Source organism: Annulohypoxylon truncatum, assembly GCF_022578515.1.
Source record: "Annulohypoxylon truncatum strain CBS 140777 unplaced genomic scaffold F4807scaffold_17, whole genome shotgun sequence".
NCBI classification, from domain to species: Eukaryota; Fungi; Ascomycota; class Sordariomycetes; order Xylariales; family Hypoxylaceae; genus Annulohypoxylon; species Annulohypoxylon truncatum.
In genome coordinates, this window is record NW_025953803.1 from 617,929 (window position 1) to 633,987 (window position 16,059).

General features: G+C 48.5%; 8 protein-coding genes across 8 annotated transcripts; 6 read left to right on the plus strand and 2 right to left on the minus strand.

Moving 5' to 3' along the window:
* Window positions 1-4: 4 nt before the first annotated feature.
* F4807DRAFT_427128 (iron reductase domain protein) lies at window positions 5-1,829 on the plus strand. The gene is made up of 3 exons (XM_047998127.1): window positions 5-104; window positions 155-995; window positions 1,045-1,829. Exons 2-3 carry the CDS (start codon window positions 673-675, stop codon window positions 1,361-1,363), a joined length of 642 nt encoding a protein of 213 aa, XP_047854064.1. The 5' UTR covers window positions 5-104; window positions 155-672; the 3' UTR covers window positions 1,364-1,829.
* Window positions 1,830-2,391: 562 nt separating this feature from the next.
* F4807DRAFT_96814 (NAD dependent epimerase/dehydratase family protein) lies at window positions 2,392-3,977 on the plus strand. The gene has a single exon (XM_048003713.1). It carries the CDS (start codon window positions 2,645-2,647, stop codon window positions 3,734-3,736), a length of 1,092 nt encoding a protein of 363 aa, XP_047854065.1. The 5' UTR covers window positions 2,392-2,644; the 3' UTR covers window positions 3,737-3,977.
* Window positions 3,978-5,041: 1,064 nt separating this feature from the next.
* Window positions 5,042-6,576, plus strand: F4807DRAFT_460763 (indoleamine 2,3-dioxygenase family protein; the record flags this gene model as incomplete). The annotated part of the gene is made up of 2 exons (XM_048001573.1): window positions 5,042-5,484; window positions 5,541-6,576. The coding sequence occupies 2 exons, from the start codon at window positions 5,042-5,044 to the stop codon at window positions 6,574-6,576; spliced, it is 1,479 nt and encodes a 492-aa protein (XP_047854066.1).
* An 889-nt stretch (window positions 6,577-7,465) lies between these two features.
* F4807DRAFT_96880 (uncharacterized protein) lies at window positions 7,466-8,444 on the plus strand. The gene is made up of 3 exons (XM_048003715.1): window positions 7,466-7,738; window positions 7,803-7,975; window positions 8,037-8,444. The coding sequence occupies exons 1-3, from the start codon at window positions 7,522-7,524 to the stop codon at window positions 8,097-8,099; spliced, it is 453 nt and encodes a 150-aa protein (XP_047854067.1). The 5' UTR covers window positions 7,466-7,521; the 3' UTR covers window positions 8,100-8,444.
* On the minus strand, window positions 8,208-9,802 carry F4807DRAFT_96858 (uncharacterized protein). The gene is made up of 4 exons (XM_048003714.1): window positions 9,144-9,802; window positions 8,883-9,084; window positions 8,574-8,703; window positions 8,208-8,482 (listed from the first exon to the last, which is right to left on the minus strand). The coding sequence occupies exons 1-4, from the start codon at window positions 9,537-9,539 to the stop codon at window positions 8,377-8,379; spliced, it is 834 nt and encodes a 277-aa protein (XP_047854068.1). The 5' UTR covers window positions 9,540-9,802; the 3' UTR covers window positions 8,208-8,376.
* A 763-nt stretch (window positions 9,803-10,565) lies between these two features.
* Window positions 10,566-13,196, plus strand: F4807DRAFT_96887 (uncharacterized protein). Its single transcript, XM_048003716.1, has 2 exons — window positions 10,566-11,276; window positions 11,330-13,196. Exons 1-2 carry the CDS (start codon window positions 10,656-10,658, stop codon window positions 13,004-13,006), a joined length of 2,298 nt encoding a protein of 765 aa, XP_047854069.1. The 5' UTR covers window positions 10,566-10,655; the 3' UTR covers window positions 13,007-13,196.
* On the plus strand, window positions 13,197-14,833 carry F4807DRAFT_96888 (FAD/NAD(P)-binding domain-containing protein). Its single transcript, XM_048003717.1, has one exon. The coding sequence runs from the start codon at window positions 13,386-13,388 to the stop codon at window positions 14,646-14,648; it is 1,263 nt and encodes a 420-aa protein (XP_047854070.1). The 5' UTR covers window positions 13,197-13,385; the 3' UTR covers window positions 14,649-14,833.
* On the minus strand, window positions 14,685-16,049 carry F4807DRAFT_427147 (uncharacterized protein). The gene is made up of 3 exons (XM_047998128.1): window positions 15,682-16,049; window positions 15,269-15,629; window positions 14,685-15,191 (listed from the first exon to the last, which is right to left on the minus strand). The coding sequence occupies exons 1-3, from the start codon at window positions 15,796-15,798 to the stop codon at window positions 15,073-15,075; spliced, it is 597 nt and encodes a 198-aa protein (XP_047854071.1). The 5' UTR covers window positions 15,799-16,049; the 3' UTR covers window positions 14,685-15,072.
* Window positions 16,050-16,059: the final 10 nt, after the last annotated feature.

A 16,059-nucleotide genomic window follows, 5' to 3' on the forward strand; every position in this document is an offset into this window, starting at 1 on the left:
TATTTATATCCTTGTTGATATCACTGCCCGTTCATATCATGAATGTGTGTATCCTAAAATATCCAGGAATGTTTCGGCTTTAAGGGGTTTTTAGCCGCCTCATAGTATGAACTCATAGGCCAACTATCTATGTCACCATACTAATCTCAAACAGACGCGGATATATTACTAAATACTACGCAAAGCGGGAAGCTGTCATAACCACATATCATAGCCTCTCCCTGGCGTGTTCCGACATCTTACCGAAAATAGACGATACCTTGACGTACAGGAAGCTCCGCCCTATTTACGACTTCAGCCGCGTCAGTATAAATGAATGAAACCATAGATACGGATCCAGATAGGCGGGGTGCATCTTCCATCGCATTGGCAAACGTATGGGAGCCAATCATGGCTCGGATAATATGTCTATTTTCATTCTCACAAACATGGTTTGCTCCCATCCACGTTCCGCTACTCGATGGGAACGTGACTAGAACGACAACTGCCGATGCCCGTAATATATAAGGCAGGAACTGCGCTTGGCGGCTAATGAGAGCATGAATACGTTAGCAAGTCTTACCGTCAAGGCATACGAAGGTATATAAGGCGCCATCTCGTTTGCTGGAGGGACTTAGGTAGCCTAAGTATGCCCATAGGCTAGGTAGTTTAATCCCGCCAAGAAGAGACACGATGGGTATTATTGCTCGACTTGCTACAGTGGCGGCCGTCCTCGCCGGTCATGGTCTCACAGCTCCCACCTCTGCGGCCGCACAGTATTGTGATGCATCGAGCGGTATCTGCTATTCTGAAGTTACTGTTGGTGTAGCCCCTATTACTTGGCGGATCGCCATCCCCGCCGTAGGAGAAGGTCCTTTTGATGTCCTCCTCCAAATAGTTGCGCCGAAGAGAGTTGGCTGGGCGGGACTCGCTTGGGGCGGTGGGATGCTATACAATCCCATCTCGCTCGGGTGGGCGAATGGAAATACCACAGTTGGGTCTGGTCGTTTTGCGACGTATGTTACCTGACATCTCCACCAAGGGATAAAACTAAAGCTTTGCCAGTGCCCACGAACAACCCGACTTTTACGAGGCGGCGAATCATACCATACTCAAAGGGTCGAGTGTGAATGAGACTCACTGGACTCTAACTACGCTTTGCCAAGGATGCAGTACGTGGGTCCACAACGGCGGCTCCAAGGAAACTCTTGACCCCGGCGCAACAGCTGCAAGCTTCGCGTTTGCCGCCTCGGCGACACCCCCGATCGACGTTACGGACCCTGGATCCCCTATTGGTATCCACTCTGAGCACGGTATCTTCACCGTAGACCTATCGGCCGCGAAGTCCGACCAGTTCGACGCGTGGGTTGCGAAGTTGCGTTGAAACTATTCACTCAAGCTACTTTAGCGCGGTGTTGGCAGACTCAATGTTGTGGGCATGTACGATAAAGCACACTGACGGTACATCGATGGATATAGTAGATATGTCCCAAGACAATGTGATGATAAGGGCTTGTACATACATTCCTTTGGGCCGAGTTGAAGACTAGGAGTTGATATATTCGATCCTGTTAAAGATAGATGAATGGCGATAGCTTTTTCGTATTAAATATCGGGTCTTTTCTGTAATGACTTGGACTCATATTGAAATTTTCATAGCATCCGATAGCAGTATGATGCTTGATGGATTAAGAAAGGTATGTGATTCCGCATGGTATTATAGGTCCTTTAAACTGAAATAATGTATTATCCCTTTAGTTGGCATAAGACTACAGCTCCAGCAGGATTAGTAACTGTACTTCCAGCAACCCCTGAGCTCCACTGGCACCCACAAAAGCTTACTTCTAGTTGGTTAAACGCCTCTGAAGATCACTGTAAGAGCCTCAACGCTTACAGGCCGAAGAGCCTGCGCTATCGCCGATGTACAGTTACAGGTTTTGTGGAGACTGTAGTCTTATGCCAACTAAAGGGATAGAAAAGGAACATAGTTCTGTGAATGTCTCGGGATAGGTACCTACCTATATATGTATAATTATCGAAAATATGCATCAAGGTGCTTCTAAAAAGGAGGACCCACAGAAAATAGGAGTCAATATTAGCTAATAGACGGCGGACATCACCTAAGCATCAGTCATACGTGGGAATCTTCGTACAATGCCGTATAGAGCTTCATCGTCGAACTCTATGCACTTCATGATCAACAAAACGGACTCGGACTTTTAACACCTAAGTCCAAGTCCGATATGATTAGATAATAACATAAGTGACATCAAGGTCACGGGAGGTTTGATAGGCCGTGCGGGCGAACATTTCACCGCTTGACAAATAATGGGATACAGCTCAACCCTAGAATATTTAACATCAAGGCCAAATATTAAATGGATTGTTGGGTTAGCTAGAAGTAAGGTGGGTCTATCGGACTTTAAGACAATATGCCACGGCGTTTGTCCTGCTAAAAGCCGGCTGGAGGAACAGACAGATCTGAACGATGGTAACGATCGGACACATCCCTATATTGTCTTGAAAATGTCTGGCAGAGCTTGCTTCAATAAATACATTCCAGCTTTCCATATTCTCCAAGCCGTCATGCTAGATCTATCATTTTCTGCTTACCGTCTTACATCATCCCAACCTTTCGTGACCATATCAAGTCACGAGAGCAACTATGGCATCTGCTAGTACTTCTCCTAAGATCCTCCTTACTGGAGTCACTGGATACATTGGTGGCACGATCTTGAATTATCTCCTTGATTCATCATCTGCGGCCACTAGCATTGATACCGTTTCGTGCCTTTTGCGCGGTCCCGACCGGGCTGCAAAACTTGCCTCCACATACGGCTCCCGCGTCAACCCTATCGTCTACAAGGACTTTGACGATATCGAAGCAACAGTCGCAGCCGCCGCAGAGCATGACATAGTCATCAGCACGACCCATGGCTGGCATGCCGCCTCCTCGCAGGCGCTTATCCGCGGTCTCGCCCAGCGCAAGGCCGCAACAGGCCGCGACGTGTGGTTCATCCATACCTCCGGCACGTCAAACGTCGCTTACAAAACGATGGCGAAGGGGTATACGGAACAGGGAAGGCATGATCTCGACGACGCTAAGGACGACATCTACGCCTACGAGAAAGAGCGCGAGCAGAAAGAAGGCCCGTATGGACAGCGGACCATGGAACTAGCGGTTGTGGACACGGGCCTAGAGCTCGGCGTTAAGACATTGGTCATCATGAGTCCGACTATATACGGTCTCGGGTCGGGCCTTTGGAACAAGCTCAGCATTCAGCTTCCCATGTTAGCCAGCGCCGTGCTGAAGAATAAGCGCCCGGCGGTGTTGGGTGAGGGTAAGGGTGTGTGGGACCACGTGCACGTGGACGACCTGGCGGAATTGTACGTGCTTGTTGTGAGGCGAATAATAGAGAACGGCGGCGAAGGAGTGCCAACGGGAAAGAAGGGTATCATATTTAGTTCCAATGGTCGCTTCTCGTGGTTGGATGTGACGCGAGGAATGGCTGACGTGCTCCACGAGAAAGGCTTGCTCGCTGATCGGGAAGTACAGAGCGTTGGAGTATCCGACATGAAGAAAATTCTTGGGCTTGAGGGAGCAACCGATGACATCGCGCAGCTTTCATATTTCAGCGACTCCCGAACTCTATCTAGTGTAGCTAGAAGTCTAGGCTGGAACCCTACACGAGGGGAGGAGGCGTGGAAGCGTGAGATCCAGGATGTCGTGGAGGCTGTTCTGGCTAAGGGAGCATAATTCGTGCAGGCGGAACTGTAGACTAGAACATGCTGCATTGAGCACTAAGACTAGGTACCAAGATATTGACGCCGAGGATTCTATAGATATAATGGATATATCCAAGAACAAAACTCCGTATCTGAACTGTTGCCGGAGACTTGCTATGCTGTCGAGTCGCTTTTAGAGATTTTGTCGAGAGCACCCAGGGCGAGCTACTCGAACTTGGCGGACCAGTGGCGCTAGTAAGTGATGGGCAATTGTGTATCTAAAAAAGGTAGTAAGGCATAATTACCACATACAAGTCTTTTGTTTCTATACCTAATTCCATCCTCAAGCTAGGAGAGCCTCACTGGGCGCCTAGTAGAAACCAGACCGCGAGGTCAGGTGACACTTAGGACCCGACAACATCGGGTGTCACGTATCGCAACATTTGTAAGGATGAATTACTACAATTGTCATTCGTCGTTGATCTATTCTCGCTTGTTAAACCTACGTCGTAGCTCGGAAAGAGTTTCGGCGTATGCTTCTTCTAGGACTAAGTCGTAGTTTAACTCACGTGTCGAGGCCGGAATCATTCCGGCCAAGGCCGGCTTTCACCGGATAATGGACCCACTCTTAGTTCCCCTTGTCGGGGAAGTTGCTGAGAAACTAAGGTCTTATCCCAGAGGGGAACACGAGTTACGTAACTTTAGTCAATAGACAATGATATGGTTATCATGTGCCCCTGTCGGTGAGCAGGTATCCTATGAGACTTGCGCGATTTGAAATCAATAAGTCATCTTACCCAGAAATACCCCTTTTCACCTTTGTTGAGATCATCGTGAAATATGGAAAGCGCCTACTTACCTAGGTAAATATCTGACAAAGATCATTTAAATATTTGTTAAAACCAGGGGAAGTCCATTCGCAATCCAATCGGGTGTCGGTGTCGTTATCATAAAGTGATCATACGAAAATAATCGCAACACGTCGTAAACCCGAGTTCGGTGCCAAGATTGAGGTTGGAACAGTTCCGGCCAAGATGCTTATCAATAAATAGGTAATTCTTGGTCTGGTTCATGAACCCGGTCTCGCTGGTGGCCGGAATCGTTCCGGCCACGACGTGTTATCAGGATTCGGTGTGTTCGGATATGCTCGAGCGTGACTCCGCAATTTTGTGGTGTTGAGGCCGGAACAGTTCCGGCCACGGTCTATATTAGCACGCGAGCCGACCGCCACTCCGGGTATTATCAGTAGCACACCAAAACTTCCATTTTTCTAGTACTTGAGACTTACACGTCTAATTTGAGCACACCAGTACACACACCTTTCAAGTTTGACAAGATGTTGATCCCCAAGTCGTCCTTCGAAGTTCTCGAAGACACCAAGCCAGATGACGTCTCACTCCCCGCCTTCATGGTCTCAACGTCTCGGGGCTTTCTTGCACGTATGGACCCTATCGTTGTCCTCCCGCCTGAATTTGAGGTCGTCGAGAATCTACTTCAAGCAATGCCTGTTCTGACACAGGAGGGCAAGCCGGGGCTCCTTGCTACTGGTCAGTTGGGTGACACTGTGTTGCAAGGCCTCCCAGACCTAACTGATCAGGTTGAGAAGTATCGCGACAATCTCCCTGTGATGAATGCTCTCTATCGAGACTATTCTTTTCTAGCCTCGGCGTTTCTACTAGAGCCATGTCATATGAGGTTCATCAAGGGTGAACCATATGGACTCGGGAGGTCGTTCCTCCCAGCGCAGTTATCCCGACCAATAGTCCGCTGTGCTGAGCTGTAAGTCACATAAAGCTATGTCGATGACATCCCATCTTTCTAATCACCCTTGGCAGCGCGGGATTCAAACCGTTCATGGAATACGCAGGCTCATATGCTTTGTTCAATTATCGTCTCCAGAATCCTGAGGCGGGCCTCGAGTACTCCAATTTGCGCCTGATTCGAGCCTTTGAGCATGGCCTTGACCCTACATCATCGGAGGCCGGGTTTGTCCTTGTCCATATTGACATGGTCAAGAACTCGGGCCCCTTAGTGCATGGCACCATGGCAGCTCTGCAAGCACTTGCAAGTTCCGATGGGTGTTCACCTCGACAGCAGCGTCAAGCATTCAACGAGGGGATGCGTTCCGTCGTAGGTGCCATGCAGAAGGTCAACGACGTCATGGAGACTATGTGGATGAAGTCGAAGCCGCGATCCTACACGAGCTTTCGCACATTCATCTTTGGCATTACGTCGCAGTCCATGTTCCCAGACGGCGTAGTGTACGAGGGTGTCAATGACGGCAAGCCTCTCAGCTTCAGAGGGGAGAGTGGCGCCAATGACACCATGATCCCTCTGATGGATAATCTTCTGCAGGTCCAAATGCCGGATACACCTCTCACGGAGATCCTGAAGGACTTTAGGGACTACCGCCCAAGCAACCACCGCCAGTTCCTCGTCGAAGTCAAGAAATGCTCCGAGGATCTAGGCGTCAAGGACTTTGCCCTTGCCATAAATAGTGGACGCACCTCGTCACTGGCGGCTGAGGACCTCGAGTTGGTGAAAGAATCTCGGCGCCTTTGGCTGCAAGCCTTGAACCAAGTCCGCGATTTCAGATGGCGTCACTGGTGCTTTGCTCGAGAGTACATACTCAAACAAACATCTCACCCAACAGCGACCGGCGGTAGCCCGATTGTGACATGGCTCCCGAATCAACTGCAGGCTGTGATGGAGGAGATGAAGGAAATATCTGACAGTGTTGGCGCGCTGAACGGCTCAACGGACCTTGGCTCCGGATGCCGGGATATCATGGATCTCGTCGAGCGACAAAGTCAAACGCTTAGCAAGGAGGTGTTGAAATATTGCCAAGAGCGAGGCGTGGGTACCAATTAAATAGGGGTAGTGTCTCAGTCTGGCTTACGTTACCCCCGCACCGTATCAAGTGCATTGGGTGGCCCGGTTGTTAGTAGGTAAAGTCCATTCTAACGGTTGTCAATTAGATTCAATGGAAATTTTCAAACTTGATAAGAGAAACGGTCCAATGTCAACTCCTTATTCACATACGATCGTGCATGCTGGGAATACAAACCGAAATCACCAAGGAATACTGAGACAATAGCATTGAATGTGATATCACCCTCATGCGTTTGTGCAGTGGCTGGCTGGGTGGGTCATAGCAGGTAGCCCGTGTGTATGTACCTGGTACGCTTCTAGAACAATCTGAACAGAATCCGGATCCCAGTACCATGGTCCGGACAACGTGCTGTGCATTAGTGAATATTTACTTCGTCTTCGAGCTAAGTACCTACTCATCAGATACCACGTAAACAGCAACACTATGGTAACTAAATATGATCTCGAGCTTGATGGTTTTCATTATGTTTGCTGTGGCATAGCCTCGCTCTGATTTGAACGGGCAACAAACGCCATTTCAAGGTAACGGTACTCCAATAAGCCCCAGCGGCAACTCTGTTCGTCCAGTAGCTACCCGCGCCTTGCCGCGTCTTATAGCGAATTAACTATTTCGTGTCCTCATAAGGTGGCAGGGATTAACCGTGCAAACGAGAAGACCTTAATACATCATCGAAATTACTACCTACCTACCTAGATACGTACCTATGATGCCGCAACAAGCTAGGACCGTGCCCATCTTGGTGTTGGCCCACATGGTCAAAGAATAGCAACACATAATATCAACAGGCAGTAACTACTATCTACCGGTAACTACCTTGTAGGTTTTAGATATCTATTTACCCACTCTTCGCATCACTACAGTCCTACAAAGCCACTTGTTTGACTCGAAAGGATCATCAAGTTAGTGTGCAAGTGACTAAAGCCATGCCTCCAGAACGTATCCACAGAGCGCAACGAGTTAGAGGAGTCGGTCCTCTTAATATGTCCCAACGCAAGGTCAAAGGCGCAGGCTGGCATCGACGAGGATGGCGTGAGCGTGGCAATATGTGGATCAATGTTAAGGAAGGGAGTTACGGAGCTGTTCGTGGTATGGATGTGAATGAAAACGCGACGTTGGCCAGCTTTGTCTCGACTGTTGCAAGTGAGTTGACTTCCGTTATTTGCTATCATTCGTATGCGGACTTCATCTATTGACACCAGTATAGCGTATCAAGAGCGAAGCGAATGCTACCCATGCAAAGAAGGGTGGACTTGGGATCTTTTCTTCCGGAGAAAGTCACTCGTAGATATGTTGGAGGAATTCGCAGAGCAAGGGAGGGCTGAGCAGGATGATCTTGTTCGCGACTTTTTTGACGGAGGGGAAACTGTCATATGGAAGGTGAGCCACGAGAGGACTAAGTGAAGCAAAAGGTACCTAGGTAACTGACAAGAATGAGCAGGTGTACGACGAACAAGGACGCGAGCGAGTTTACAATGGCACCTGGGGCTATCATGGCAGATAGAGCTTTTCTTCAAGCCAATGCCCTCGAGCACTACCATGTTCACAGGAGAACAGTATGGGGGTCATGGACCACATATGCGTATCGGATTCCAATCCAACGAAGCAATGTTAAAACTTTCCTTTGGGTTCAATTGATAATTTCTCCGTAATGTAGATAGCTTAACACCGCAGAATTTGGGATATTCCTTTCATCCGGTTCCTTCCGTGACATCTTAATACAAGCCTCTAGTGAATAATTCGTTTACCCACATCTGATCCCAATGAATACCCAGATCGCGTCATACTACCCATTTCTCATAGTCCGGGAAATAATGATTGTGAATACGCTCTGCGTAATCTAAGAGGGTAGGAAATTTTCTTATTTCCTTCTGAGAGTCAGGTCCACTATGAACCCGTTAGTAATAGGTATTTTCTTGCCTCGCATAACACATTGTTATGCAATACATGACAATGTTCGCATGTTCGCCTTACTTACGCAGTACATATCAGAGTTGAAACGATGAAACCGAACAAGCAGGTGTCCGCCTCGGTCGGTTGTTCTCCGCCCAATGCCCAGAATGGCTTCTCATTGCCGCTAGATTTGCTACTAGATCGCGATACAGCCACTTCACAGTAGAGTTAGTAGTGTCTCTAGGTATTCTTAAGCAGTGTCTATCAGGGTGTGAGAGTTTCCTGACATGAGCCTTGGAAATGCGACGTCCTTCTCAAGTAACTACACCACGAAAGGAGTGCTTGCTCTCATGGATATCAAAGAGGAGTATTAAGAAACGTAGACTCCACTTACGTAGTGCGCTCACCCTTTCCCAAATCTCGCGTCGAAAATTATTGATTTCTTCAGCTGTGAAGCGGCCGGTGCCCTGAGCGTGGAGCATCGCATTGTTCTTTCGATAAACCATTAAACCTACGACTACGCGTATAGGATACGGTATTGGCCATAGAACGTTGTCCCTCATCGTATAGTAGTTCTGGATCCAACGCTCCCAGCTCTGTCATGGGACATACTGTCAGTGAGTTGCACTATATCGCGGGGTGAGATAGGGCGTACATGATAAAAATACAACTTATTCTCTAGTAGAGCTATCAACCCCATATCATGCGAACGTTTCGATGGATCTAGTGCGCCGTTGAGATCCGGAAGGACATTCCATTCGGTAAGGGTCTTGGCGATGAGAGCCGAGTCGCTTAGCAGTACTTTTGATTCCGTACTTCCTTCATGCACGACCGGGGTAGGTACAGAAGAGAGGTCATGGCATTCGATGTAGGGAATCTTGCCTTTCGGTGCCATTTTCAAGGACCCGGCTTCTGTCGTGTACTTCACTCCCGCAAAGCGTAACCGCGCTTCTAGCTTGGTCACATATGGAGACCACACGTATTTACCAGGATCTTCCCAACCGCGGAAGATAATGATGTCTGGCTGTGTGCAAGCGTTATGGGCGACCATGATGGTATCGGCACAGGAGATTAGAATAAAATCGCACTCCTATTAGTTGCTAGATACAAGATATTGCTGCGTTAGGTTGCGTTTATGGGTACAGTGACAACAGGTGATTCGTCTTTCTCGTTTATTAGGTATCACTTGGGGTTTTAGTTTCAGATGCCGAAGAGATGAAAGCAAATTGGGATCTTAGTCTTGAGTTGAGATACTTTGTTTAAATAAGCGAGTTGGTTGATTATCGTGAAGCCTACCTAGGTAGGTACCTACCATATCAGCTGAAGCAAATGCGCGGCGAGCTGGAATTTGCTTAGTTAGATGCTAATAATAGGCGACCCAAGCCTAGGGGTCAATAGGTCGCGCTCGCGTCTTGAGCGCGAGTGCGAAATTGTGGTGAGAGGAAATAGGTAGGTAGATATAGAAAGCTCCTTAATGGTAACATCTCGCCTCAATTCGGCAATGGCGATCTAAGAATAACAGTTTGGATTTATCAGTGAACTAGAGACGGCCTAATTCGCACATTCGGACTGGCTCTTTAGTCCGGCTTTGGAAAAGTGGCTGAAGGGGACCTGGACAGCTTTCCCTTCCCGCACACACCCGAAGAAGCCATTGAAATCAACAGCTCGACCTCGCCAGGATATTGGTTGAGGACCGGCGGCATTGATGGGTGGTCACATATCTTACTCAAATAAATTCCTGTCAAGAGGCGCTGCGAGCGACGCTCTCAATCGTTAGCTAGTCTCCGCGTTCCTGGGTGATTTTCTCCGAGCGATCGAATGATTGCCGCATCGCGCTCTAATTGGTCCGATAAGCTCTCGCATGGAGGTACGGGTCAGAATGCTCTTCATTCTGCGGAGCGGGAGTAAGGAAAAAGGCCTTATTTGAGTCCGCCAATAACATCCATCAATTTTCATTAGATATGGGTCAACGGACCTAAGCGGTTCGGGCATTATCAAGCACCTGCTTACGTCCGTTCAGCTCGGATATAACGTCTTACGACTCAGGCGTGCAAAAAGTAAAATGAAAAAAGTAAAGTCGTAATCCATATTTTGCATTATTCAATGTGCGGATAGTCACTTGCATGGAGATCACAAGTAGTCATACGGCCGAATCACTCTAGGAGCCATGTCTACCTCTCCCACGCAGCGACAACCCCGCAGGCGTCGAAGGCCGGCTTTGTCGTGCCTCGAATGCCGCCGCCGCAAGATTAAGTGCAACCGAAATGAACCTTGCGCACACTGTATCTCTTCTAAGTTACAATGCACTTATAAAGTTTACAGCGATGACTCTGTTGCTAGCCCGCTGCCTCGACAGGACTATTCCCGGGGTTCGACGTCTAGCAAGACAGCTAATGCGCCTTCTCCTTTAACTCAGACTCGGCAGTTCAACGACAGTGGACCAATCACAGAACGCGATACATACCCACCCAGGCTTCAGATAACAGAAGAGCCATTGCCATCGTTAGGAGAACCACTGAGGAGATCGGGACATAATAACAATCCCCCTATTCTTGGTCGCATTGACCTCCAATCACCCAATTCCGCTCAAGATGTAGAACCAGGTCTCATAGAAGTTATGAAACGGGGAATAGGACTCGACAAATCAGCAGCATCGAGTCCCATGAATGGCCTAACTGAATCTAGTCGAGACATCCTCGCACGGCAGCTAGGGCTGCGGGACTCACAGATCGTACTGAACAAAACGAGAATGTTGGGATGGAGCCTTCGGATAGGCACAGCTCAAGAGGTATAGTTCACGTGAATCCTCATTCCTTAAACTCTTATTGACAACACGGAAAGTTCGCGCCCATCGTTGGCTGCTACATTGGAGCCGCAAATAGTAGAAAGGAGACTCCATCCCAAGACAATGAGCTTGGAATATTGTATGCCCAGATATGGGACCTCCTACAGAAATGCAAAACTATGGCACGCTGTACCAAACTAGGGCGGCCCAGTAGAAGGCTCTCTCGTCCTGAGTTTGACTTAGAGCCCCCATCCCGTGAAATAGCGGATAGGATGGTAGCTATATACTTCAAATCATTCGAGTCAACATACCGGATACTTCATGAGCCTACATTCATGTCTGAATACCAGAGATATTGGGACCAACCGGAAAGTGTCACGACGGATCTGCGTCTTAAGGTCCTTCTCGTCATTGGGATAGGATCAAGCTTATCCGAGCATATAGAGAGCGATGCCGGGTTTCGAAATACTATCAATCACTATGTTTATGCTGCGCAAACATGGCTCGCTGGACCTTTGGAGAAAGACCGCTTAGATGTTACTGGAGTACAGATCTATTGTCTTACCATCTTAGCACGGCAGATCTTCTCAATTGGCGGCGATCTTGTATGGGTTTCCGTGGGATCACTTATCCACATAGCTATGCAAATAGGGTTACATCGTGATCCCAAGCATTTCCCGACAATGCCTCTGTTGCAAGCCGAAATCCGTAGGAGATTATGGGCTACTATAGTTGAAATGCTTGTTCAGTCATCTTTGGACACAGCGATGCCAACAAGGATATCCTTTGATGATTTTGACACCGAGGCTCCATCCAATGTGAACGATGATGAGATGGACGGATCGACCACAACTCTCCAGCCTCATTCTAGAAGTACTTTTACCACGAATTCTATCCAGCTCATTCTACTCGACTTGCTACCAACTCGTCTTCGGATCCTCCATCTTCTGAACGACCTGCACACCGAACTCTCTTATTTAGACGCCCTGGCATTGAGCTCAGAGATCACGGATCAATATCGGAAATGTAACGCTTTCATGAGGGAGAACGAACAATCCGGTGCAACACCCTTTCATCGAAACCTGCTTGATTACCTAATACGTCGATTCTTAATCCCTTTACACTGTCCGTTCGCTGGTGAGGCACGGGTAAATCCGCTGTTCTACTACTCGCTCAAGGTTAGCCTAGATTCAGCTCTATCCATCATCTCGCCCGAACCAGATGAAGGATTCTCCCGTCTCATGGCCATTGGAGGGGGCATGTTCAGGGAAGGGATAAGATTTTGCTTAACCGTCATCACACGCGAACTCATCGCTCAAGTGGAGGCACAGCGCGTCGACGGGACCCTATATCGCAACCCCCAGTATATACAGCTTCTCAAACAAGCTGTAAAGAACATGGTTGAATTGGCCATAGAGAGAGTCCGACGAGGCGAGACGAATGTCAAGGGCCCCATGTTCTTAAGCATGATTATGGCCCAGGCCGAAGCCATAGAAGAGGGTACTTCGTGCGATCTCAAAGTTGCGCAAAGTGCTAAGAACAGCCTTGATCTGTGTTATGACATATTGCGAACACGATCTGGCACTGTCTCTTCGCCAGGTCCCAATACGGGACTTACGCCGATCAGTCTAAGTGGCGGGCAGGGAGATTATGAGCTAGACTTGAACTTAGACCTCGATTTTTTCTTCTCGAGCGCAGCTGGATTTTCTCAGTTTACCGACACACAGTGTTAAGGTATATGAGTTTGATGATGTACTAGAGCAGAAAGGTTTGCCGTCCTTAAATCACTTTTGTTATGTCCGCGGCCGTTAGGGGGGCGCGCTCACGGGCATCTACCCTAACCGACCCACTTAAATCGGCCGAGACGGGGTCAAGGACGGGTTACACACATTCCGGAGATAAACGGTCGTCGCTTCCATCACCATACCGAAACAGTCGACGGGCCGTATATAATGACTCAATCTTCCTGGCTTCTTATCATGCGAAGCTCAGCTACCATTGCCTCTCTAGATGCTGATTAGATCTCGCCTCTTTCAGCCAGCCCAACTTGACGATTAACAGGCACGTACTTATCCGCCTAGGTGCAACACCCACAAATCACTCATCTTGACTATGACACGAATCAAGGTCCTCATCAGCGGCGGAGGCATCGCCGGCAACTCTCTTGCCTTTTGGCTCGGCAGGCTTGGTCACGACGTCACCGTTATTGAGTGGTACCCTAATCTCCGGACCACCGGGCTCCAAATCGATCTACGCGGCCACGGCATCGAAGTCTTGAAGCGGATGGGCCTTGAACAGGGCTTCCGCGCTAGAAGCGCTCCGGAGCAGGGTCTGCAGATAGTTAATAGCGCAGGGAAGCGACAAGCCTTATTTCCGGTGAATAAGTCGGGTAAGGGGCTACAGAATTTTACCACTGAGTGGGAGATCATGAGAGGGGACCTGTGTCGCCTTTTCTACGATCAGTGTAAGGACCACACCAAATACATGTTTGGAGCGTCAATCAGAAGCTTCAAGGAGAAAGATGACGGCGTTGAGGTCCAGTTTTCGAATGGCAAGACGGACAGATTTGATCTCCTAGTCGGCGCTGATGGCATAGGGTCAAAGGTCCGCAAGATGATGCTTAGCTCAGACACAGATGACGGCTTCTGTCCTCTGCGCGACATCTACATCGCGTACTTCACGATCCCCCAGCTGATAAAAGAAGGTGAGGATTATCTCGCTACATCGTACATCGCTCCCGGTCGGCGAGGTATAATGATTCGAAGACACAAGCCGGATCAGATCCAAGTTTATCTTATGTGCAAGAGTGACTCCGAGCGGCTCAAGAACGCGCGTCGGGGAGACACTAAGGAGGAGCGCGCGGCGCTGACTGAGATATTTCAGGGCGCGGGTTGGAAAACAGAGGAGGTCATCAGGGCCATGAATGAGACCGACGATTTCTACCTTGAACATATGGGCCTCATCAAGTTGGACTCTTGGTCTCATGGCCACGTAACACTCCTCGGGGATGCTGCGTATTGCCCGACGGCCAATACGGGAATGGGAACCAGTTCTGCTATCGTGGGCGCGTATGTCCTCGCCGGAGAGATCGGAAGGCACTGCAAGGAGGGCGTCAATACGAAGGACGGACTCACGGTCGCGCTCAAAGCTTATGAACAGAAGTTCCGCCCCTTCATGGACCAAGTGCAGAAAGGAATATCAGATGGTTCGGGTGTTTGGGGAAGTATGATGCCGACGACTCCATTCGGGATCTACATCATGAATTGGATCATCTGGGTGGTCGCCGTCCTGAGGCTGAATATTATCGGGCAATGGTTCCTAAAGGAAGATGTTAAGTGGGACATGCCGGAATATAAGGAGATCCTACTAAAATAGGAAGATAATTCGGGCTGATTGGAATGTGAAAGCAGATTTTTAGACTGACAAATTAATTCCCCTCTTACTTCATTCAGATAAATACCTCGGTTGTCTAGGTATCTACCTAGGAAAACATGTTGTAGAACGCCCATCGTCAAGGTGGCCCACTACTGGGACCCCTTTTTTAGACAGAAACGCTGCGACCTCCAAACCGTGAATGATGTTTTGCTTCCACGTGCGATATATGCCACCATAGACATTTGAGTTGAGATGCAATTATAGGTAAGATGAATTTTCTAAGCCTTCAATACCTGCGAACCATGCCTTAACTTTGCACCTGGTTCCACAAACCCCTGACCACGTAGGCTGTTAACCATATGTCAGCAACATGGATGGCTATGTCACTAGTTTCTATGAAATTACGAACCAATGCACAATTATTTTAGTGAACTTCACCATAAGTATCATTGATAACATCCACAATGACTCCGTGGTCTTCGTGTTGCTTCAGTCCGGAAACAACGACAACACCAACGATCCCCTCAACCCCCTTGACGCGAACTACGATATGGTAATTAGTACTTTCATCGTCTCCCGGGAAACAAGCGTATTCTCAAGAGTAATAGGTGTTAACTCACTAGGGATGCCACCACCATGGATAGCGTATTTCTCAGCCTGGGCCGGGCTCATTCCGAACTTAACTCGGAACGCCTCCTCGTCCCCTGCATACTTGCAATGTTGGAACCAGGTACTAGTACCAAACCTGAGGACAGTATTCCTCTTCCTCTGCACCCAAAGCTCGTTGTCCGGCATGGTGCCGGAGCCCACGGCGCATTGGAACAAGATCTGACCACTGGCTAGTGAGATGGAGATCAACGTAGGCTTCTGGGGTGAGAATGGTAAAAGCCGCGCATAGAGGTGGTGCCCAAGTTCCCAGGCATCTTCGACGGTAAAGGATTCGAACAGGAACGAGTCGCACTTGGCTTTCACTTCATCTGGCTAAATGTATGATTAATAAGTGATAAATTAGTCATGTTTCCGGCTGACTTACGTTCTCAGGCGGACTAGGGATTGCGATCGGTCCTTTAGAGTATTTCTGAGTTGTGAAAACAGCTTGAAGCCCGGACCCTGGGGCCTGATCGCCACGACGGAGAACTTTTTGCGACATGATTTGGGATTGGCTTAATGAGGACACGAGTAAGGCTGCTGTATACTATAATCCTTCGTTTTGATAGAACATGGAAGTTGAGCGATGAGTACGCGATTGGATGAGAGCAGAATGGAACCTTAGTGAGGGGACTAGATAATAATCTGTTCAAGTCCAAGTCGCTCCACTCTAGAACCAAATGAGGCCGCCATTGGCTAATCTAGCATTTAGTTCTGTCGCGAATTTTAAAGGAAAAACCATGAATACCTACCTATGGAGAAG

What these genes read in the sequence shown, in the direction of transcription:
- F4807DRAFT_427128 (XM_047998127.1), top strand. Translation starts at nt 673, where the DNA reads ATGGGTATTATTGCTCGACTTGCTACAGTGGCGGCCGTCCTCGCCGGT. An exon ending in GGGTCTGGTCGTTTTGCGAC is followed by an intron (nt 996 to 1,044) that starts GTATGTTACCTG and finishes AAGCTTTGCCAG; the next exon opens with TGCCCACGAACAACCCGACT.
- F4807DRAFT_96814 (XM_048003713.1), top strand. Translation starts at nt 2,645, where the DNA reads ATGGCATCTGCTAGTACTTCTCCTAAGATCCTCCTTACTGGAGTCACT.
- F4807DRAFT_96880 (XM_048003715.1), top strand. Translation starts at nt 7,522, where the DNA reads ATGCCTCCAGAACGTATCCACAGAGCGCAACGAGTTAGAGGAGTCGGT. An exon ending in CTTTGTCTCGACTGTTGCAA is followed by an intron (nt 7,739 to 7,802) that starts GTGAGTTGACTT and finishes ACACCAGTATAG; the next exon opens with CGTATCAAGAGCGAAGCGAA. An exon ending in GGGAAACTGTCATATGGAAG is followed by an intron (nt 7,976 to 8,036) that starts GTGAGCCACGAG and finishes AAGAATGAGCAG; the next exon opens with GTGTACGACGAACAAGGACG.
- F4807DRAFT_96858 (XM_048003714.1), bottom strand. Translation starts at nt 9,539, where the DNA reads ATGGTCGCCCATAACGCTTGCACACAGCCAGACATCATTATCTTCCGC. An exon ending in ATAAGTTGTATTTTTATCAT is followed by an intron (nt 9,085 to 9,143) that starts GTACGCCCTATC and finishes GTCCCATGACAG; the next exon opens with AGCTGGGAGCGTTGGATCCA. An exon ending in TCAACTCTGATATGTACTGC is followed by an intron (nt 8,483 to 8,573) that starts GTAAGTAAGGCG and finishes ACGGGTTCATAG; the next exon opens with TGGACCTGACTCTCAGAAGG.
- F4807DRAFT_96887 (XM_048003716.1), top strand. Translation starts at nt 10,656, where the DNA reads ATGTCTACCTCTCCCACGCAGCGACAACCCCGCAGGCGTCGAAGGCCG. An exon ending in GGATAGGCACAGCTCAAGAG is followed by an intron (nt 11,277 to 11,329) that starts GTATAGTTCACG and finishes CAACACGGAAAG; the next exon opens with TTCGCGCCCATCGTTGGCTG.
- F4807DRAFT_96888 (XM_048003717.1), top strand. Translation starts at nt 13,386, where the DNA reads ATGACACGAATCAAGGTCCTCATCAGCGGCGGAGGCATCGCCGGCAAC.
- F4807DRAFT_427147 (XM_047998128.1), bottom strand. Translation starts at nt 15,798, where the DNA reads ATGTCGCAAAAAGTTCTCCGTCGTGGCGATCAGGCCCCAGGGTCCGGG. An exon ending in TCCCTAGTCCGCCTGAGAAC is followed by an intron (nt 15,630 to 15,681) that starts GTAAGTCAGCCG and finishes TCATACATTTAG; the next exon opens with CCAGATGAAGTGAAAGCCAA. An exon ending in CCATGGTGGTGGCATCCCTA is followed by an intron (nt 15,192 to 15,268) that starts GTGAGTTAACAC and finishes ACCATATCGTAG; the next exon opens with TTCGCGTCAAGGGGGTTGAG.